This window comes from Amblyraja radiata, chromosome 4, assembly GCF_010909765.2.
Source record: "Amblyraja radiata isolate CabotCenter1 chromosome 4, sAmbRad1.1.pri, whole genome shotgun sequence".
NCBI classification, from domain to species: Eukaryota; Metazoa; Chordata; class Chondrichthyes; order Rajiformes; family Rajidae; genus Amblyraja; species Amblyraja radiata.
Genome location: NC_045959.1, coordinates 99,540,660 through 99,563,591, shown reverse-complemented (window position 1 = coordinate 99,563,591; position 22,932 = coordinate 99,540,660). Strand labels below are relative to the sequence as shown.

Sequence of the window (22,932 nt, the reverse complement as noted above, 5' to 3'; positions counted from 1 at the left end):
GCCATGGGCCGTCGAACCGGAGATTCCAAAACCTGCCCAAAGAGATACAACCCTGAAACCTAAATACACGAAAACTCTAAGGTCAGCCCTTATCCGTCCCAATTCAATATCTGTTAACAAGGAATGGTGAAAATACACAAAGTTCTATGCCATGTGGTCAGGCTGCCTCGGCCCCCACCAACAGTCTGCTCATCAGTCAGAGTCTACGACGAAGAGAGGAATCCTGGGAAGTTCTGGTATTTATACTTCAGATGAGTCACCCGTCACCTGACGCAGCTGGGCCAATCGGGTACAGGAGCCTTTAACCCCTCGATTCCAGACTCACAGCCACGAGGCCTGTGCTTGGGAGAGAAACAGAGAGGTAAGTACATAGCATTCACCAGGGGGGGGAAGCGCCTAACAGTCTTGTTCAGGCTCCCAGATTTGGAGACGGGGATGATGTTGGATTGTGACCACTGTGTTGGCTTGTAATTTTACAGTTATGACTTACTCTCCTGATTCTCATCAACTGTGCCCCTTTTCCACTAGAAGTTTCACTTGCATTGCTGTGTAGCGTTTAATGATTATTTTGAATCTCCGGTTTAAATATTAAGTATTCTTTTTCTCATCCATCTTCCACAGACAGTTGAAAGCAAAATTGGGATATAATTTTCCTAAAAGTCCTATGGCATTCGGACTGCTTACTTTGTTTATTTATTATCTACCTATTATACCGTCCAATTTTATAGATATTTACTTGATTTCTAGAGGGCATTAAAGTTAAGTGAACCTAATATCTGGGTAACTTGTCTATGCTAATTTTTGATGGTGCTTTAATTTAGCAAGTTTGAGATGTAGAATATTGTTAGAAAGATTTGCTCTGATTTTATCTGCTTCAGTGTCTTTTCAACCCTTGAGTTTCTTACAAACTTTATTTTCTTTTTAATGTTATTGTTAAGGAAAATGCAGAAACCTACTTCATAGAAACATAGACATAGAAAATACGTGCAGCAGTAGGCCATTCAGCCCTTCGAGCCTGCACCGCCATTCGATATGATCATGGCTGATCATCCAACTCAGTATCCCATCCCTGCCTTCTCTTCATACCCCCTGATCCCTTTAGCCACAGTCATAAGTTCATCAGTCAGAGGAGCAGAAATAGGCAATTCAGCCCACCATGTCTACTCCACCATTCAATCATGGCTGATCTATCTTTCCCTCTCAACCCCATTCTCCTGCCTTCTCCCCAAACTGTTGAAACCTTTACCAATAAAGAATCTGTTAATCTTGCCTTTAAAAATACCCAAAGACTTGACCTCCACAGCTGCCTGCGGAAATTAATTTCACAGATTCACCACCTTCTGACTAAAGGAATCCCTGCTGATCTTTCTAAAGGTTCGTCCTTTTATTCTGAGGCTATGGAATCTGGTCCTAGATTCCCCCACTGTTGGAAACATCCACTCCACATTTACTTTAGCCAGGTTTTTCACTATTCGGTTCCCCTCATCCTTCTAAACTGAGTACAGGGCCAGTTCCCTTAAACGCTCATATGTTAACCCAATCATCCCTGGGATCATTCTTGTAAACTTCCTCTTGGCCCTCAGCATCTCCAGCACATCCTTCCTCAGATATGGGGCCCAAAATTGCTCACAGTACTCCAAATGCAGCCTGACCAGTGACTTAGAAAGATTCAGCATTACTTAAGCTACCTGGAGGTGAGGCTTATAGCCGTTCAATATGATCATGGCTGATCATCCACAATCATTACCCCGTTCCTGCCTCCTCCCCATATCCTCCGGTATTTTTTAAGAGCCCTATCTATCTTGTAAGAGAATGAAAAATAAATCAACTGGCTAATAGTGTTCTGAAAAGCTTTTATTTTTATTTACATTTGTTCTCTTTTTGTTTTTTGTCAAAGGCTTGATTTTGAGTAGGACTATTTGTACCAGGCAAACTTTACCATGAATGATTTATTCAAACCATACAAGTGCACAGGGGCCATGGGAAAGAACTGGATAGCAACAAGGAATTACAATCCTGATTAATATTATTTCTCATTTTCTTTCTGGTTGCTTGGTCTCAGACCAAGGGACTCTGGGAGCAGCAACGTGTTAATAATCAAAAGAGAGTACCACATTGGGGCATAACAAAATAACGTTGTTTGTGGGACTAATAGGATTCAATTATTGGGGACAAAATGTCAGCTTTGGACAAAAAAAAAGCTAAAAGAGAGTGCACAGTGCATTTGTAAAAGATGTTGGCAGACAAATTGAGTTTTGCTCTTTTGGGTACACTGAACAATTGTTACTCTGCACCACTGCCAAATCAGCTTCCTGTAAATTTAAAACAAAACGTGAAATTAACCTGAAAGCCACTTGATTGATTCGTACCAAGATATGTATGTTAAATTGGGATGTGTGCTTCCTGCAGAATCGCACTCAATTCTGTGCGCTGCTGACACTTTACTGGCACAGATAGCCAGAGAAGAGGGAGTGACAGCAAGAGAGGGAGGGGACCGAGGGTCAGGCAGCTAGAGAGGGAGGGGGCTTAGGGACAGGCAACAAGATTGAAATAGCCCCACAAGTTGCACAATATGGTACTAAATCCAGCCGGGGAAGATGGTAACGAGGAGGCTGCTGGCATTGTTGTAAACCCTTGCATACACCCGAAAGAGGTTGTTAATGGAGAGCTGCAAGTAAAGTTCACTGAAGCACCTTGTGAATGAAAATATTAGTGGCTGACTGCAAGGGAAAACATGCCATCAGTTTTTGCATACCTTTCAAAGTTTACAGTGTGCCTGAGTGGCCTACATTGAAAAAGTGAGTTCGGTATTCCGAAAAACGCAAGGAATCATGGGATTTGTCAAAGGTCACTCGCTATAAAGAAAAAAGAACGAAGCACTGGCTGCATAAATTGTGTATCTTTCTTATATTCTTATCTTTATTTATGATTTATGTGTAAAAACTTATTTAATCTGAGGAACGGGGGTGCCAGGTAGCGGGAGAGCGGGGTGGAACAGCGAGAGAGGGGGCAGATGCCAGTGGGAGACGGGGAGAGAGTGGACCAGCGGAGAAACATTCTCGGCAGCTGCGCGCACACAGATCCGCGCCTCATCTGTAGCCAGGATCAACCCCGGGTCCCCGGCGCCGCAAGAGCTGCCAAACCGCCACTGGACTGTCCCCGTCCCCCCACCCCCCCGAGTGTCCCATCCTTGCCCGGGGGGTCGGTTGGTGACGCAGTGTTTCCACTTTGAAGGAAATTACCCGAAATTCGGGAAATTCTAGTTGTCTTTGGGTAATTTTAGGGAAATTTCTCAGCCGCCCCAACTGCGCACGCGTGGGGAGAAGCAAAGGGATTTGGGAATTTAAAAAAAAAAAAAAAAAAATTCGACGATCAGCGCCTGCGCAGTTGGGGGAGGTCCGTCAGCCGCGCACAATTGAAAATGACGCTGGTGACACAGTATGGAAGCAAAATGACGCCGTCTCCTTGCGTGTGCGCAGTGGGGGCGGCAGTTGCATATGCGCAGTTGGGGAAGCCGTTTCGCCAGCCCACTCCAACTCCTGAGGAACCCGCTCCCCGACGGGCCGGGGACTGCCAGCCATGCTCCCTGTCCCACCCAGCGCCCAGTGGCAGCTGGCCAACCAACAGTCACTGGACATGGATAAGGCAAGAGGCGCAACCGACAGCCCCCGGCCCGCCAGGGGAGCGGGTACAGAGCCGAGCCGGAGCCAGTCCCCCCCCCCCTCCGCGCCGGCCCCCCCCGCCAGTCCAGGGCTGCCGGCAAACCCAGCAGAACAGGCAGAGCCGAGCTGGAGTTGGCGCCTCAGACTTGCAGCTGGCGCGGGAGGGAGGCGCCGACTCCAGCTCGGCTCTGCCTGTCCTGTTGGGTTTGCCGGCAGCCCTGGACTGGCAGGGGGGGCCACCCCGGACACCTCCAGTAGCCCCCGGACAGGGACGGGGACGGCCCAGCAGCAACTCAACAGCCCCTGCAACACTGGAGACCCGTCCCCGACCACGGACAAACCCCAAGCCTGTGCACAACGCAGCAGCATAGCTACCGAGAATCTTTATAACGAGTGACCTATGACCTGGGCACGCGCAGTCGGAATACCAAACTTGCTTATTGTGAAGCTGTTCAGTCAGGTGTTTGATTTTTGCAAAGGTTCTCTTTTTAAGTCCGTGCAAAGTAAAGGTATCTGAACATTGTGATGAAAAGTGTCTGAAGCAAAATGCCAGGTCTTTCAAGATGCATGATGGATAAAGAACCCAGTACAATTTCATAATGGGTGTAATTTCATTAAGGAAAACAAATTAACTCAGTCTTAAACAAACACTACTCCGATTATGTTAATAATCGTTGTGTATTAATTAAGTTGTGCATAGAAAAATATCAATATCTAATTTTTCTAATTTCTAAACTGTAATAGGGTGATTTCACTAAAGGTCACTGGAGCGTAGATCCGCACCCACGTGACCGAAAATTTTAACTGGAGTACATGAGTCATTTCCGGTACATGTTAGTGAATGGGAAAACACGCACTTTCACACCCGTTAAAAACATCGAAACCGGCCGGTTTTTGAGCTGCAATTAACTGTACCAGTCGGGGTGACCGTGAGGAACAGCTACCTAAATTTACAGTCCAAAAAAAAGATAGAAACTAAGGTAAATTCAAGAGGGAGCTGAAGGTGTCAAAACGGCGGAAGTTGATAGCGGACATTTGTCGTGGAGATTTTAAGATCGAAAATATCGGGAATTATCGCGTTTGCTCGCTGCATTTCATCAAAAGTAAGGCATTATTGACTTTTTATCTTTATTCATTTGTTATATGAAAAGTATTAAAAGTTAAAAATCCGTCAGTAAAATTGCAAAATCGCCCATGGTTCTCAGGTGGGTTTTAACATGCAAAATGAAAACGCTTCTGAAGCTCCATTTACCATTTAAATAATCGTAAACTATCAATGCGTTTTGAAATAAATTTTACTGAGATGCAAGCTGTCAGCTGTTAGTTGGACAAAAGCAGGACATTTTATTATTTGCCCAAATATATTTCTCAATGTTTCTTGTTTAAAGCCTGCACAATCACCCAAACTACTTATTTATTTATTTATCATCTAATAACAGACAAGCCTGCAGCATGGAATGATTACAACAATCCTGATTGGGCACCCACTGTGAGCAGGATAGACAATGTGCACAAGAACGCCATGCACGTGCAACAAGAAGAGAGTATTAAAGCAGATTTGGTTGCAGCTCAAGCATCTATAGCTCTGCAAGTTGATGGCGTTCTTGTGCACATTGTCTATCCTGCTCACAGTGGGTGCCCAATCAGGATTGTTGACATTATTCCATGCTGCAGGCTTGTCTGTTATTAGATGATAAATAAATAAATAAGTAGTTTGGGTGATTGTGCAGGCTTTAAACAAGAAACATTGAGAAAGATATTTTGGCAAATAATAAAATGTCCTGCTTTTGTCCAACTAACAGCTGACAGCTTGCATCTCAGTAAAATTTATTTCAAAACGCATTGATAGTTTACGATTATTTAAATGGTAAATGGAGCTTCAGAAGCGTTTTCATTTTGCATGTTAAAACCCACCTGAGAACCATGGGCGATTTTGCAATTTTACTGACTAATTTTTAACTTTTAATACTTTTCATATAACAAATGAATAAAGATAAAAAGTCAATAATGCCTTACTTTTGATGAAATGCAGCGAGCAAACGCGATAATTCCCGATATTTTCGATCTTTAAATCTCCACGACAAATGTCCGCTATCAACTTCCGCCGTTTTGACACCTTCAGCTCCCTCTTGAATTTACCTTAGTTTCTATCTTTTTTTTGGACTGTAAATTTAGGTAGCTGTTCCTCACGGTCACCCCGACTGGTACAGTTAATTGCAGCTCAAAAACCGGCCGGTTTCGATGTTTTTAACGGGTGTGAAAGTGCATGTTTTCCCATTCACTAACATGTACCGGAAGTGACGCATGTACTCCAGTTAAAATTTTCGGTCACGTGGGTGCGGATCTACGCTCCAGTGACCTTTAGTGAAATCACCCTATATCCAACAAACATAATTGAATTTTTATTTTGAAGAACAAACGAATCTAGTGATTAATTTTAAGTGGGAAATGAGTGGCAGCAGCTGACACTGCTGTGCCTTGGCCAGAAAGGTTACTGATAAAGTGCTGTCTACAGTGTTGATGAAGCATTCAACAAACAAAAGCAAAACCAAAATTGGAGAAGCTGAAATAAAAACAGTATTCAGTTCAGGCAAGACCATGGAGAAAAAAACGTTATCTAAGGTTGATTAAAAAAAGGTAGAAATCAAATATACTTGTACGATTTATAAGCCTTCCTGGCTATCTTTAAATTAACACTGCCACCACCTCATATTCTCTCCTCTACATCCTGGTTATCAGCAACAGTTGATTTCTAACTTATCATTATTGTAATGGAATACCATCAACTTGAAATGTTAATTGTTCCTTCTCCACAGAACATTCCTGATCCGTTGATTATTTCCATCTTACTGTGGTTACAGCCCCTCGCACCCAAAATGAATCAATTATGTTCTGTGGAATCATTTGTTTAAAAGAAAAACGAATAACAATGTAGAATTTGAAACCATTTTGATGTGGAGTTTGCTGGGACGTTAGATATATTCTGACTTCACAGCTTTATAATTGTCTTGAATGATTGAATAAATTGATATTTAATTACACCAATTTAATTGGCATATAGCAAATAGGATGGGAAGAAACAGAATAATTAAGATGCAAATAAATATGTTTTGAGTGTGCAAACCTGGCAATTGGAGTTCAACAGGGGCAATGCAAGGGTACCCACTTTAAATGTAAAAAAGGGAAATAGGAATTTTCTAAACAATGAAAACTAAAAATTGGTGGATGCAATACTATTCAGAGTACAAATTCAAAACTAACTGCAAGATCATGCGCAAGTACAAAAATCAATTGAAAAGCTAATAGATTGTCGTCAGAAGCAGACAATGCAATCTTAACATTGAAATTAAATACTTTGTATGTGTCAGGAAGCATTCGTTCATGTTGATTGGAAATTCGAGAGTCACTTTCCCCCAAAAGACGAGCTCCATTTGATTGAATGGTAAAGATCACGGATAATCTGCTTGAATAGTGCTATTAATATGATGAGCTGTGGTGTCAATTTGTGGTTTTTGGGAGGCGCCTCATTGGGCCAGTGAGCATTTGCTGTGAAAGCTATCTCTATTTAATATCCAAATGGAAACTTAAGCTAACCTATCTTTTGTTTACATTTTTCGAAGGAATCAAGCATGATGGAACAATGTGCGATACATGCCGTCAGCAGCCAATTATTGGAATTCGTTGGAAGTGTGCAGAGTGTACCAATTATGACCTTTGCACAGTTTGCTACCATGGTGATAAGCACCACCTGAGGCACAGATTCTATAGAATCACTATTCCTGGAAGCGAGAGGTAAGATTATGGATGAATTTGCAAATTTGCTTATGTTATTTGTTGATCTGTATCCTGTTGTGTAAAATTTAGCATTTTAGAAAAAGTTTATACATTTAATGCAACTAACTTTAATAGAGGCTTGTTAAACTTGTTTGGTGAGTGGCTAAACTGCTTGGGCCAACAAGGACTCGGTTTCAATTCCTAATCTAGCTGAGAGCTGATGTCATCCAGGTTGATGGAAGACCACTGCTATTTGTTTTGGTGATTTGTAGTTGGCAAACATTACTGATCCTGGCCAGTATTTACAACTGTCAATAACATGTTTGGATAGCATTGGGATCAGGTATGATATTACCTTTCATTTCTGGTCTATTTACCGGCACTGTGGCGTAGCGGTAGAGTTGCTGCCTCACAGTGCCAGAGACCCTGGTTCGATCCTGACCACTGGTGCTGCCTGTGTGGAGTTTGTACGTTCTCCCCGTGACCTGCGTGGGTTTTCTCCGGGTGCTCCGGTTTCCTCACACTCCAAAGATGTGCAGGTTTGTAGGTTAATTGGTTTTGGTCAAGATTGTAAATTTCCCTAGTGTGTGTAGGATAGTGTTAGTATGCGGGGATCGCTTGTCGACATGGACTCGTGGGCCGAAGAGCCTGTTTCCGCGCTGTATCTCTAAACTACTTTTACATGACTCTTGGATGTAAAGAGTACCCTTGGTCAAATGATATGTTATGGTTAAAGCTTTATTTGCAACTGGTCAGAGCTGATAGTGATGAAATTACCTTCCCCCCCCCCCACTTCTCCCCATATAAATAAAATTACATTAGGACAATTTTCCTTGATTGTGCTATTTGATTCTTATTTCCAGATCTCATTGTATGACTCAATAAATATCTATGCCACTGTTGCATTCATTTGAAATTCTATGCTTTTAAATGGTTCAAGGTTTGTTTATTGTCACATACCAATTAAGATACAGTGAAATTCAGATTGCCATACAGTCATACCAATAAAGAGCAACAAGACACCCAAATAATTTTTTAACATGAACATCCATCACAGCGATCAAACTCCCGAGTCGGGGCTGGTCGAACTTCCTGAGGTTTGAAGCTTCCCAACATCAGTCTCTCCCCCCCGAGACTATGAGCTCCTCGATGTTGAAATCAGTTGGAGCATCGATCCCAGGCAAGGGATTGCAGGATCCGATGATAAGTTCACGGCCCCACAGTGGAACTCAAAGTTGGTCTCAAGCAAGGCCGACAGCTCTATGATGTTAGGCTGCAGAGCGACCAGAGATATGATCCAGAAAAAAATTTCACCCCCGGCAAGGTAAGAGATTGAAAAAAAATTTCCACTGATCCACCCCCCACATAAAACAAACCAGAGAACACTAAAACATACTCTTTAACATGTACTTAAAATAACAAAAAAGAAGAAAGGACTTATTTTGTTGGCGAGGCAGCCAATCGGCGCCACGCGGTGGATGATGTTTATGTTTTATGTATTATGTTTAGTATTAATTATATGCCAAACCTTTGCCATCTCTGCAAATTGCAATGTTTGTACGGTAAAACTCTTATTACCTGATGGTTTGGAAATACAGAAAGCTCGCTCATTTGTTCAGAATGTGAATCGGAGGTCCAAAGAGTGAAGGGGCGTACAGCTGGAGTAAAGGTTCAGAGTGCAGGCTGGATTTTGCATCTGAAGCAAGAATTTCAGTGAAGGCTTTACTGTAGCCGTGTTTGGCTCTGTGACCGAGTTCTGTACAGTGAGCCAGATATGCAGTTGGTTTAGGTGTAGTATTATCACATGTAATGAGTTAAAGTGAAAAACTTTGATTTAAGTGCCATCCAAACAGATCAGATATATCATATAGATATAATCAGTTCAAACTCGAGTACAAAGGAAAAGATATAGAGTGCAGAATATAGTTCTCAGCATTGTGGCGCATCGTTCCTTAGACAAAGTCCAATGTCCTCAATGGGGTAGAGGTGAATCGAAAAGTTACCTAGTTTGTGAAAGGACCATTCAGAAGTCTGACCATGTAGGGAAATAAGCTGTTCCTGCATTTAGTTGTATGTTTGAGCTTGATTTGGTGTTGAAAATACTAACTGGAACTCACTGGGTTCTAATTCTCACTTTTAGTCTCGCCAGGTTAAATGGGGAAAAAAATACTATATAGCATATTATTTTTACAAAAAAGGTGAAATAATATTGTTTTGGCTATTAATAAAATTGACAACCAGTGGTCCATAAAATCTGTTAGTTCAGCACCAACAAAAACCTGAGAGCACCAGATAATTGGAATTTTCTGCAATTCCATCACTCTATTGCTATGTTGAAATTCTGCTAAACCAAGATGGAATTGACTATTTTGTCAGATCTGGGTTTGCTGTAAGTTAAGGCTTGAAATTAGCCCACCACCTGTTCTTTATAAAAGGAAATTAGTGTTTGGACAGCAATTGTCGTTTTCAAGTTTTCGGCATGGATTAGAAGGGCCGAGATGGCCTGTTTCCGTGCTGTAATTGTTATATGGTTATAAGTCCTAGCTTGTTGAATGCATGTAAATACCTCTAGCATGTCTTTTGAGCCATTATGACCTCAAACAAGCTTTGCTGTGTCAGAACATGTTTAGTTTAATTATCAACCTAATTACTACTGAGTTCCGAATAATTTTAGATAAACTCATCACACTCTTCATTCTGTTGTATAAAATTACAACAAAATAAAGAGTGTGAAAAGTTTATCTAATTGTGAGAGAACCCTGTATTAAATTCAGATTACATAAGATGGAATGGATGGAATACTTTATTTGAAATTCATTGCTTGTATACCCAATGTATACAAAAATTGGCCATCTACGGCGCCTGCAGAGTTACAAAGCACGCCGGCTACTCCTTTGTTCTTCTCCTCGCCGGATCACCGTTCTCCAACCCTCACCAATTGTCCATTGTTCTCCCCACGCCGGGTCCTCAAATTTTCTTCCCCTTCCCGCTCACGGCAATCCTCCACGCAATCATCGACGCTCGGCCACGGGTCGACCTGCGTGGCGTCGCTGTAAGGCTTCACGACCGCCAAGGCCTCACCACTGTCGACGCGCAACTTCACGCCTCCATGGTGCCGACCCGGGCCCCAGCCGCGGGCTCCGTTGCCCGCTCTGCCTACCCGGACCCCGACCCCGCGAGGCCTGGCTCCTCCGTTCGACCCGCGAGGCCCGGCTCCTCCAACCGACCCTAGAGGCCCCGACCCGAGCTTCTACGCGGCGATCCGGGAGGCATCGAGACCACGGCGCCTCGATAAGGCCTCTGACAGTATTCCCAGTCTACAGCTGTGGCCCGTCGGGAAGTCTTGACGTTTGATATGAAGTAAATAGTGGTATCTGGTCATTCTTCCCTTCCGGATGGGATGACAGTTAATGATACTGCATAGTCAAAGTGAAAGCAGTTCCGTTTTATGAATGTCAGGAATATCCCATTTTTGTTTGTCATTTTAAGTCAAGTAACTTTCAGCTAAATGAACAAAATTTAAATTGAGTGTTAAATGTAATACTGATTTTTTATTGAAAAGTGATGTTATTTGGTTGGTCTTTGTGCTTGGGTTAGTTTGGGATTGCTCTTTATAAATAAATGAAAAAAATCACTTTCTAATGAATTCATTGGAAATATTTGATCCTTTGTTTAAACAAAAAAAAAGAATCTAAAACTTCTGGAAATTGAACCATGTCCACATGATTGCCGTTTTGATCTCTCTCCTTCATTTGACCAAGGAGATCTCTTGCAATTCAACTTGGTACAGACATAGGACCCACCTCTGCACTGCCTTCCCCAAACGTATTGATCTAATAAGTAGAGGATTGGTGTGGAGTGATCAGCAAGCATCTGGAAATTCTGGTTATGCTCCACTTTAGTTAGTAGGAGGCCGGTGTTTGCAGGTCAATATTGGAAACAGAACAAGCTGTTACAGATCAACAACCTATGATTAAACTAAGGCTGCCTTCAGATTGAGGACCTTCTGCAAAATATAGTTCACTAGAGAATACCGAAGATCTCCTCTTTTGGAAGAGTGGAACCGAGGAAGGATACAACAATTGGTTTGAGTGGGCAGCAGCCTCCCTTGGGCAGCTCCACTCTGGTTGTCTCTGCATCTGTTGCTTTGAACCTGTCATCAGGCTACACTTTTGTTCTCCTACTGGCCTGGCTTTTACTCCAATCACTTATGGGCAGAGTGTAAAACCAAGAGTTGGGTAGGAGTTATCCAACTTTTATCAGCACCATCTCCTGACTATTCAACAAGGCCTATATTTATGACAGTCCTGACTCCTTGACTTGAGCCTCATGGGATCCATCTTCAGCTAGTTCTGCTATAAAGTGATAATTGCTTTCCTTTGAAACCTTGTGTTGTAGAAAATTGTATTATAAAAGCCAGCTGTGTCAATGAATGTAAAGGGGATTAAGGGGTAGAGGGTTTCAGACTCACAATAACAAAGTTATTTTGCTAGCATGATTTTTTTTTTTGTGTCTTTTTAATAGCTGTAAGTTTACTTTTGTAACTGCAAACAAAAAATGCAAAAGGCTGCATGTTATATTAGGTATGTTGCAAAGCCTACCTGAAGCGTCGCTGAAAATCTGTCGCTGCGGGTGTGCGCGATTTTGGCGCTGTTTAGAGGGGGGCGGGTTTAAAACGCGATTTTCTCTAGGCTGTTCCAATCGAAGATGTTCAGCCTAGATAATTATTAACGAAAAATCGCTGGAAGACCCCGTCGCAATAGCTATTATTAGTTTTAAAGGCCTTGTATAATAGTTATAATAGTTTAAAAATCAATCTCTAAACCCGCGACCACCGGCAGCTGTCAGGGTCTCATAGAGCAAACAACTGAAGGTAGGCTGCTTATTTTTACATTAAAAAGGGCTTCTTAAGATCCCTTTATACAAAGTGTAATATTGCGAGCAGCGCATTTTGGGCCCATTATATCCCACAGTATTTTTCTGGGCATTTGAGGGCACAAATCTACCGCAATGTGAACGTTCTAAACCAGCGCGTTCACAGGAACCCACTAGAAAGCTGATTTAAAATGGACATTAATTTACAGCAATTAAACACTAAATTCCTTCCATTTGGCCTATAAATTAATGTAAATGAGATTTTAAAATCATGTTTTATTGTGAATTATTTATGAATATTATTTGGACACTTAGGCTATTTAAAAATGTTAATCATTTATTAAGAAATGGATAGATGTTTAGATCTAGTAATTGAAGTTTGAAATTAGCTACACTTGGGTAACTAACTAATTATATGCTTTAATTTCAGGTCATCCAAGTAAGATTATTTTATATTTGTTTCAGAATGGTTCAATCTACGATAACTGAAAATTTCATTCAGTTCTCTTAATTTTTAAGAAGGTTATGGGCTTTTGACTGCACATGATCACAGCTTTTTTGTTATGTCCATAGAAAATCAATAGGGAACAAGATGCTAATTTCCGAGTATGAAAATGGCCATAACTTTTTAAATACTTGAGATATGAAAGTGAATTAGGTGTCAAATTAAACTTCTTTTTATGCTTTATCTGATGGGATAAATTACAGACTTGATTTTTTAAATCTCCAAATTTTGTAACATTGCTAGTTATATTGTTTAATAGAGTATCATTGCTCAAGTGTCACTGCAGTGGCCACCTGCGGTGAAAGTAGCAGCTGTGTTCTTCAGTGATAATAATGTCTAATTGCTGTGGGGATGTTACAAGAAAACAGTTCCTTTTGCTAGCCAGCTTTTTTTTCTCTGATTGTCAATTTCCAAGGTAACCTTTAAGTGGTTCTCTAGATTCTGATCGAAATCACGTTATAATCAATTTGGCCCACATAACACAGTCGGAAGAAGGGTCTCGACCAGAAATGTCACCTGTTCCTTTTCTCCAGAGATGCTGTCTAACCCGCTGAGTTACTCCAGCTTTTTGTGTCTATAATAATAATAATAATAGATAGTGTTGCCTGATTCATAAATCAGGTATTTAATTTGGGTGATAGAAATGTGCATGAAAACAGAACGGGACGGCTCGGTGGCGCAGCGGGAGAGTTGCTGCCTTACATCACTTGCAGCGCTGGAGGCCTTAGTTCAATCCCGACTACTGGTGCTGTCTGTACAGTGTCTGTACGTTCTCCCCATGACCACGTGGGTTTTCTCCAAGATCTTCGGTTTCCTCACTCACTCCAAAAACGTACAGGTTTGTAGGTTAATCGGCTTGGTATAAGTGTAAATTGTTCCAAGTGTGTAGGATAGTGTTAATGTGTAGGGATCGCTGGTCTATGCAGTCTTGGGCTGAAGGACCTATTTCTGTGCTGTATCTCTAAACTAAACTAAACTTGTACCCGTTTAGTTTGGAAGTTGTTTTGTTTTGAGATACAGCGTGGAAATGGGCCACCGAGTCCGTGCCGACTAAACATTGCCCTTACGATAGTTCTATCCTGCACACTAGGGCCAATTAACCTACAAACTTGCACATCTTTGGAATGTGGGAGGAAACCTGAGCACCAGGAGAAAACATGCGTTCACAGGGAAAATGTACAAAATCCGTCAGAATTAAACCTGGGTCTATGGCTCTGTAGGCAGCAACTCTATTGCTGCAACACTTTGGTATCCCGGTTGTTTTATGTTGGATGTGGCTGTGTTCAGATTAGATTTTAATATTGTTCTTAGGCAAATCTCTCGTATCCCTGATCCTTAAAATAAGACAGTTTATTGATGTTTTGGGAATAGTTGTTTTACTGGATTGAATTAAAATGTAAATCCACATTTTATTTCCAGTTTAACTTTAATTTTATTTTGATTAGAGTTTTGTTGGAGTCTAGACGGAAATCAAAGAAGATAACAGCAAGAGGCATATTTGCTGGAGCAAGGGTAGTACGTGGAGTGGATTGGCAATGGGAGGACCAAGATGGGGGCAATGGACGAAGAGGAAAGGTGAGAAATCTGTTTGAACAACGGTTTGGGTTTATTCAATGTTTAAGTTGCTTATATGGCAATATTACTAAAGAGCTGATATGAAGTGTGTACTGAAAGACTCATTTCAATACTTAACATTCCCTCTTCTCCTGAAGTTGTTTTGCATGAACAATGAAGTAGCTATATCTCAAGCACTGCAGATTAATTTCAGTTATGGCCACCTTTTGATTATCATTTTGTTTTCTTGCACAATGAAAATGCTTCAATTCTAAATAATAAAATGTACATTCTTCAAGGCAGTAAAACAAACTAAGAGTATCTTGGAAAACATCTAGGGGTATTTTAGATTACACATAAGTGCTTTGTTTAATTTATCAGGGCTCTCGCTTAACTTTTTTTCCCTGTTGCCAGCCGGGCAACCTAGGCAGCTTTTTAGGTTGCCAAATGACAGTTTAGGTGGTCATTTAAGACGGCTTGCATGACACGTGCGATAATGTGCTCGGACAAAGTGCGTAGTTACCAGTCAGAATTATAGTCAATGAAGCATTCACATATTATTTCTGCTTCAAATAAAGTCACAAACGAAACATATTCACCAATCAAGACATGATATATACCACAATGACATGCTGCAAAATTACAATACAGTATCTCATCTCCTTTTACGCGTTGCAATGAATGCAATTTCTATTATTTCTTTCCACTTCCAAACAAAATTCTGGTTGGATTATTCAGTGTATGATCAACCTCAGTGAGACCAAGTGCAGGCTTGGCGAACGCTTTGCACAGCACCTACACTCAGTTCGCAATAACCAACCTGATCTCCCGGTGGCTCAGCACTTCAACTCCCCTTCCCATTCCGAATCCAACCTTTCTGTCCTGGGCGTCCTCCATGGCCAGAGTGAGGCCCACCATAAATTGGAGGAACAGCACCTCATATTTTGCTTGGTAGTTTACACCCCAACAGTATGAACATTGGCTTCTCCAATTTCAGGTAATCCTTGCTTTCTCCCTCCTTCCCCTCCCATTCCCAGCTCTCCCACAGCCTACTGTCTCCGCCTCTTCCTTTATTTTTCCCAACACCTCCCCCCCCCCCCCGACATCAGTCTGAAGAAGGGTCTCGTCGCCTATTCCTTCGCTCCATAGATGCTGCCTCACCCGCTGAGTTTCTCCCCATTCACACAAGTTCGGTTATCCCACTTTCCTCACCCACTCCCTACACATTAGGGGCAATTTTACAGAGACAAGTTAACCTACAAAGCCAATGCATCTTTAGGATGTGAGAGGAAATCTACATGCTTGCAGGGAGAATGTGCAATTCAACACAGACAGTGCCCGAGGACAGGATCGAACACAGATCCCTGGCGTGTGAGGCAGCAAGTCCACCAGCTTTGCCTCTATATTTTATTTTCCAACACACACAAAATTATACGTTGATAACTTTGGTTACTAAAAAAAAAGAAACTATCCATTTTCAGTCTTAAATCTCTAAGTGATGCTATGTCCCCCTTTACAGCTACTGTATGTTTTAATTCAGTTCAAGACTATGGGACAGTACATTGGCCATAAAGTTGCTGCCTAAAATTGCCAGAGACCCAGAATTGATCCTGAATATGGGTGCTGTCTGTATGGAGTTTGCTCCTTTTCCCTTTGATCGCATGGGTTTTCTCCGGGTGCTCTTGTTTCCTTCCACATTCCAAAGGTGTGCAGGAACCTTTTTCAGACCCAACCCAAAACAGAATATTTTCCTTTTGTCCAGAGATTCTGCCTGACCTGTTGAGTTACTCCAGCTTTTTGTGTCTATCTTCAGTTTAAACCAGCATCTGCAGTTCTTTCCTACACACACGATACTATACGACAGAACTTTATTAATCCCAGGAGGGAAATTGTGTGTGTGTGTGTGTGTATAGTTATATATTCATATATAAATATACACTGTTTTGTTTTCTCATTTATAACATTGTTTACAGAGTACTATGTTTACATATTCTGTTGTGCTGCTGCAAGTAAGAATTTCAATGAGACATGAGAGAATAAAACACTCTTGACTCGACTTACGTCGCTAATGTGTGGGATAGAACTAGTGTACGGGTGGTCAGCGTGGACTCGGTGGGCCGAAGGGCCTGTTTCCACGTTGTATCTTTAAATTAAACTAAAACACTAAAACCAGAGGAAATCTAAAGAAGGGTTTCTACCCGAAACGCCACCCAATTTCTTCTATCCAGAAATGTTGACTGCACCATGGAGTTCCGCCGCACAATTAAAGCATGGAATAGTCTTCACCCTACTATAGGTACCCAACCAGAAGCAATTAAATTTAAGGTAGCTCTTTTTTTTCCCCCTCAAGAACCCTTTTTTGTTTAAGTCCAAGTCAAGAGTCAGGACAGTTTTATTGTCATGTGTCCCAGATAGGACAACGAAATTCTTGCTTGCTGCAGCACAACAGAATGTGTAAACATAATACAGAACAAGAGATAAAAGTTCACTGTGTCTCTATACCATAGACCATATATACACAATAAATAAACAGATAAAATCCTTTAGGCTGTTATTTTTCAGAGTTTGGTGGTGGTGTTTAAATTCCAGTTATATTCCATTTTGAATATTTTTGGAGGACCAGGACACCAAGAAGCAAGAGTTACTCCAGTTTGAATGAGTGGTTCTACGTTGGTTTTCAGCGGTCGCGGCGGGTGGACAGCAATGGCGACCAGATCTCCCACCATGCAAAGGGAGGGAGAAAGTGGCCGACGCTGACCAGTTGCAGTGGCAGTGCGCACAACCACGACCGATGATGTGCTGGCCAAAGATCCTTGCTATAGGATCTTTGGTGCTGTCCGTGGTTGTGCGCATGTGTAAGGCGGCCGGCCGTGCCGGCGGACGAGGAGCGGGCGGAGACGGAGAGAGAGAGAAAGATAGAGAGGGGCCCCGCTCAGGTGTCCCGGGTGCTTGCCAAGCCGGGCAAAATGGCATGGCTTTTAGGTTGCCCGGTGGGACTGTGGGTTGACATTGGCAACCGGGCAACCGCTAATTTCGAGCCCTGTTGTGTTTTCCGTTGAGTGTAGTTGTGTGGTTTATACAAGTGTAACTTAAAAGCAGGGGGAAAAAAAGGACATTTTCAACTCTACCTCCATTTTACAGCATTAGAACATCTGTTTCTGACCGAATAATATATCGCACTCCTGAGGCAAGTAATTACTTTTTATAAGTAATCATGCATTTTAAGTGGTGCAATTGTATTACTTTTAAGGATAGACATGAACTGGCAAATTTCCAGGTTGGTACAAATGGATATAAAGTGTAATATATTTTAGTCGTTGATGGTTAATCATGAGAGACAGAGAGGGAAAATAAGTTGATGCCATGTGAACAGATTAAAAATAAGCACAATGTACTGTTAATTGGATACATCACAAAATCACACCCTTTGACTGGCGATATCTGTGCCAAATATGACACCAAATTAAACTAATCCCTTCTGCCTGATGCGCTCCACATCCCTCCGTTCCCTACATAATTATGTGCCTATATAAAAGTTACATAAACTAACCTATCATATCTGCTTCCACCAGACCTGGCATCGTGTTCAAGGCCCCTACCACTCAGTAAAAAAAAAACACCTTACCCTGCTCATATCTCTTTTAACTTTCCTTCTCTGACCTTAAAGCTAAGCCCTCTAGTATTGGACATTTCCACTCTGGCGGAGAAAGATTCTGACAGTCTATCCTATCTAAGCCTTAATCCTGTACACAAGGTAAATGATTATTTCAATATAATTTCTGGGGTAGATCCGAATCTTCTTTACTTTATATATTGTACTTTATACTGACTTTGAATTTGATCATGTGGCTTTTAGACATACCTATTTGTTGTCTAAGCTGCTTCCTTACCATGAAGTTGAAATGGATCAACAAATCAGTTAATTTAATGTCTGAGGTCATAGAGTGGCAATAAGCAACCTTAAAAATTTGCACGTCCATGCAAATTGGAGAACATCAAAACTACGCGCGCTTTATACCCAGGTGATCACGTTGTGCGGCGCACGAATGGCGTGCCGATGCCGTACGGGCGGCGCATGGTTATGAATGTTGACGCACGGTGAAGCATAATAAATCAGCATGGGCAACGTTCGTGCGTAACCATGTGTCACCAAGCGCTACACGTACACCGTCAGTATGTCAACGTGCGCAAGGGATTCGTCACGCAGGTATCGTGCAAGGATTTTGAACCTCACAAAATCCTGTGGCGCCGTGCGTCACTACATACGCCACCATGTGCCATGCCAACCAATTTTTAGGATGTCGCGCAAATGACGCCCAAGTGGGACAGGCCCTTGAGACCCCAAGGTGGCAATTGTATGAGATTTGAAGATGGATAACAGGATAGATGTTGATTACATGACAAATATCTGATAAAATAGTATGAATTAGCTATCTATATGCATAATAATCATGCAACTTTGCTTTAGTGTTTTTTTATATGCAATACTTAAATATTTTAAATGTATTGAAAATTGTGTTGTAATGCTAATCTTTCTGACCAAATGAATATTTTGTGTAATATTTTCCGATGATCTATATTGTTGAAATATATAATTTATATGCTTCATGCACTTTAAATTTAGAATGGGGAGTGGGGGAGATGATGATGAAAATATACTGAAAAGCAAAGCAACTGTAGTTGCTGGAAATTTGAAATAAGAACTAAAATATATATGCTACGTATTTCCAGCATTTTTCTATTATGAAGAATTTATTGTTTGTGCCTCAAGCAAAACAGGAGAATGTCTAATTAAATCGTTGTTGATATTAAAATAATGACATTGGTATCAATTGAGGGAGAAAACAGCTAGAAAACGTTTTTGTGAAAAAATAAATGGTAAATACTGGTTGAAATAAGTTCTACACCTGGTCATTTTCCTCTTGATTAAGGTAGGATTCCATCAGAGCCAGGCTATCAAAATTGAAAGTACTCTTGATAAAGAAAATGCTTAATGTATGACAAGCAATATCTGTGATGAGTACATTTTTTTAGTTTGCATTCATTAATATCCAGTTGAAATAATAAAGGACCCACGTACAGATGGGTAAATTAATATTGTGGATAGAGAGTGGACAAAAATCACCTTGTGATTGGAGTTATCGTCCACGACACTGCCTTATATTAGTAGATCTTCAGAGTCCTGTTAATTTTAAAAGTAAAATCAATAGAGTTGACTGATCTAATAGAGTCAGATATTGTTTGTATTTTTTTACCTTTTCTGTGAGTTTTATTGCATCACTTTGCTAGTTGGTAATAGTTTTCTTCCTTCTTTGGGTCATAAACAGTTTCTGCTGAACGTGTGTGTGTATATTTGGCTGTTACAGTTAAATAGTTTACTTTGAATCCAGCTCTTGATTCATTTAAGGGAGCGAGGGCGGGGGGAATTTTGCTGATGCACAATATTTAAGAAAACTTAATTTCAAACAGAATTGACATTGATCCTCAAATATTTATTATAGATCAATTGTTAGATTTTTTTGTGAAACATTACCTCAAAAGCAAGGGAGGATATTATTTAATAGCTTTAGAATGTAGGACATGAAATTGGAATAAAAGAAGTGAGTATTTTTTTAAATGTCAGGATATAAAAAACGTTTGTTGAAACAATATGAATGATGAGCTTCATTGGAATATGGAATAATGCATAAGAAAGTTAATTTAAAGTAGATATAGACGAAGAAAGATGGATTCTTAATACTTGGAACACAAAGGCAAGTGTGATGAATTAAATAGTACTCTGTGCTGTAAAATGTAACTTTTTTTAGTGGCAGCATAACCCAGTTTTTGGTCTAGCCTCTGCTGCCTTTTGGACAAGGTAAAATACTGTCCCAGTAATTTTCCTTGCTTATCTCCAGATGTAACATATTCTGTTGTACTGTTTTCAAGAAAAGGAAGGCTACTTTTATCCTTAATCATCACAGAAACATATTATCTAATCCTTATCACATTATGTATGTTGCTCCTGTTCAATTTATCTCCTGTAATTCCTACATGACTACTATGAGTACTCTTGATAAGGTGCATCTCCTTGAAGGGATGTGAAGGAAGGGGAATTGTTAATTTAAAGTAAATTAAAGTGGATTAATTCCCAGGATGTGACCAAGCACATCCTTGAATGTTATGGGAAGCTAGGGAGGAAACTTGGGAGACAGTTACAGATATATTTGCGTCATAGTTGGCCACAGATAAAGTTCTGGAAGACGGGAATGTGGCTAATATTGTACTATTATTTTAGAAGGACAAGGCCAATCTAGTGAACTAAAGGTTGGTGTGCCTGACTTCAGTAATGGGCAAGTTGTTAAAGGGGTTTCTTAGGGACATGATCTCTCAGCTTTGGGGGTTAGGCATGGATAAGATTTGTGTATTGGAAATTGTTTCAAAAATATGAAAGTTTTTAAAAAGATTGCCAAGAGGATTGATGAGCAATGGACATTGTCTATATGGATTATAGCAAGGCCTTTGTCAGGGTTCCTCTTGGTCGTCTTATCTGGAGGCGGAGATTGCATGAAATCTAAGGCAATCTGGCCAATCGGATTCAAAATTGGCTTGGAGCAATGAGTCAAAGGATACTTATGTGGAGATTTATTTTTCTGACTCGTAACTTGTGACCTGTGGTGTGCTGCAGGGGTCGTTGCTAGGCCCCCTGCTGTTTGTTAATACATTAATGATTTGGATGAGAATGTAACTAATACTGTTAATACATTTGCAGGTGACACCGAAATAGGTGGTATGTTAGACTGCAAAGTTTAGATGTCACGTATACTGAGGTACAGTGTAAAGCTTTTTTGTTGCATGCTGTCCAGTCAGCAGAAAAACTATACATGATTACATTCGAGTCATCAGGATAAAGTGAATAACGTTTAGTGCAAGATAAAGTCTGATTAAAGATGGATCGAAGGTCTCCATTGAGGTAGAAGGAGCTCAGGACTGCTTTCTAGTTGGTGATAGGATGGTTCAGTTGGTTAACAGCTGTGATGAAACTGTTCCTGAATACGGAGGTATGCATTTTCACACTTTAATACCTCTTGCTTGTTGGGAGAGGGGAGAAGAGGGAGTGTCCAGGATAAGACTCGTCCTTGATTCAGCTGGTGGCCTTGCCGAGGCACCCTGAACTGTAGATGGAGTTAATGGAAGGGAGGTTGGTTTGTGTGTGTCAAGTCAAGTTTATTCGTCACATACACATACGAGATGTGCAGTGAAATGAAAAGTGGCAATCCTCGCGGACTTTGTGCAAAAAGACAAACAAACAAACAACCAAACAAACTATAAACACAATCATAAACACACACATATTCTTTTACATATTAAATATTGGAAGGAAAAACGTTCAGTAAAGTTAGTCCCTGGTGAGATTTACAGTCCTAATGGCCTCTGGGAAGAAACTCCTTCTCAACCTCTCCGTTCTCACAACATGGCAACGGAGGCGTTTGCCTGACCGTAGCACCTGGAACAGTCCGTTGCCGGGGTGGAAGGGGTCTCCCATGATCTTATTGGCTCTGGAGTTGCACCTCCTGATGTATAGTTCCTGCAGGGGGGCAAGTGAAGTTCCCATAGTGCGTTCGGCCGAACGCACTGCTCTCTGCAGAGCCTTCTTGTCCTGGGCAGAGCAATTCCCAAACCAGATGGTAATATTTCCGGACAAGATGCTTTCCACAGCTGCTGCGTAGAAGCACTGGAGGATCCTCGGAGACACTCTGAATTTCCTCAATTGCCTGTGGTAAAGGCGCTGCCTTGCCTTACTCACGAGTGCTGAGACGTGTGATGTCCATCTCATATCCTCAGAGATGTGGACTCCCAGATATTTAAAGCAGCTCACCCTGTCCACAGTATCCCCATTTATCCGCAATGGAGTGTACGTCCTCGGATGATGTGCCGTCCTAAAGTCCACGATCAGCTCCTTCGTTTTTTTGATGTTCAAGTGGAGGCTGTTATCCTGGCACCAGTGCTAGATCAGCCACCTCCTCCCAGTAGGCCTTCTCATCGTTGTCTGAGATCAGGCCCACCACCACAGTGTCATCAGCAAACTTAATTATTGAGTTGGAGCTGAACCTAGCCACACAGTCATGTGTGTACAGGGAGTACAATAGGGGGCTGAGGACGCAACCCTGGGGCGATCCTGTGCTCAGGGTGAGGGACTTCGATGTATTCCCTCCCATCTTGACTACCTGGAGCCTGGCGGTGAGAAAGTCCAGGACCCAGGCACACAGGGAGGTGTTGAGCCCCAATTCCAGTAGCTTCCCGGCCAGTCTGGTGGGGACTATCGTGTTGAAGGCTGAACTGAAGTCTATGAACAGCATCCTCACGTAGCCCCCCTCCTGGCTGTCAAGATGAGAGAGAGCGGTGTGCAAAACCTGGGAGACCGCATCGTCCGTGGATCTGTTCGGACGGTATGTGAACTGCAATGGGTCCATGTTGCGAGGGAGGAAGGCGCAGATGTGTTTCTTCACCAGCCTCTCAAAGCATTTTATGACTACCGAGGTAAGGGCCACCGGACGGTAGTCATTCAGACAGGCTGGGGAG

General features: G+C 41.6%; 1 protein-coding gene across 1 annotated transcript in view; it reads left to right on the top strand.

The window, feature by feature from the left end:
* Positions 1 to 22,932, top strand: part of mib1 (MIB E3 ubiquitin protein ligase 1) — a 136,786-nt gene that overhangs the window by 15,467 nt on the left and 98,387 nt on the right. Inside the window, exons 2-3 of the mRNA XM_033020052.1 lie at positions 7,283 to 7,454; positions 14,262 to 14,391. Of these exons, the coding sequence (XP_032875943.1) occupies positions 7,283 to 7,454; positions 14,262 to 14,391 (302 nt within the window). The remainder of the gene's footprint in view (positions 1 to 7,282; positions 7,455 to 14,261; positions 14,392 to 22,932) is intronic.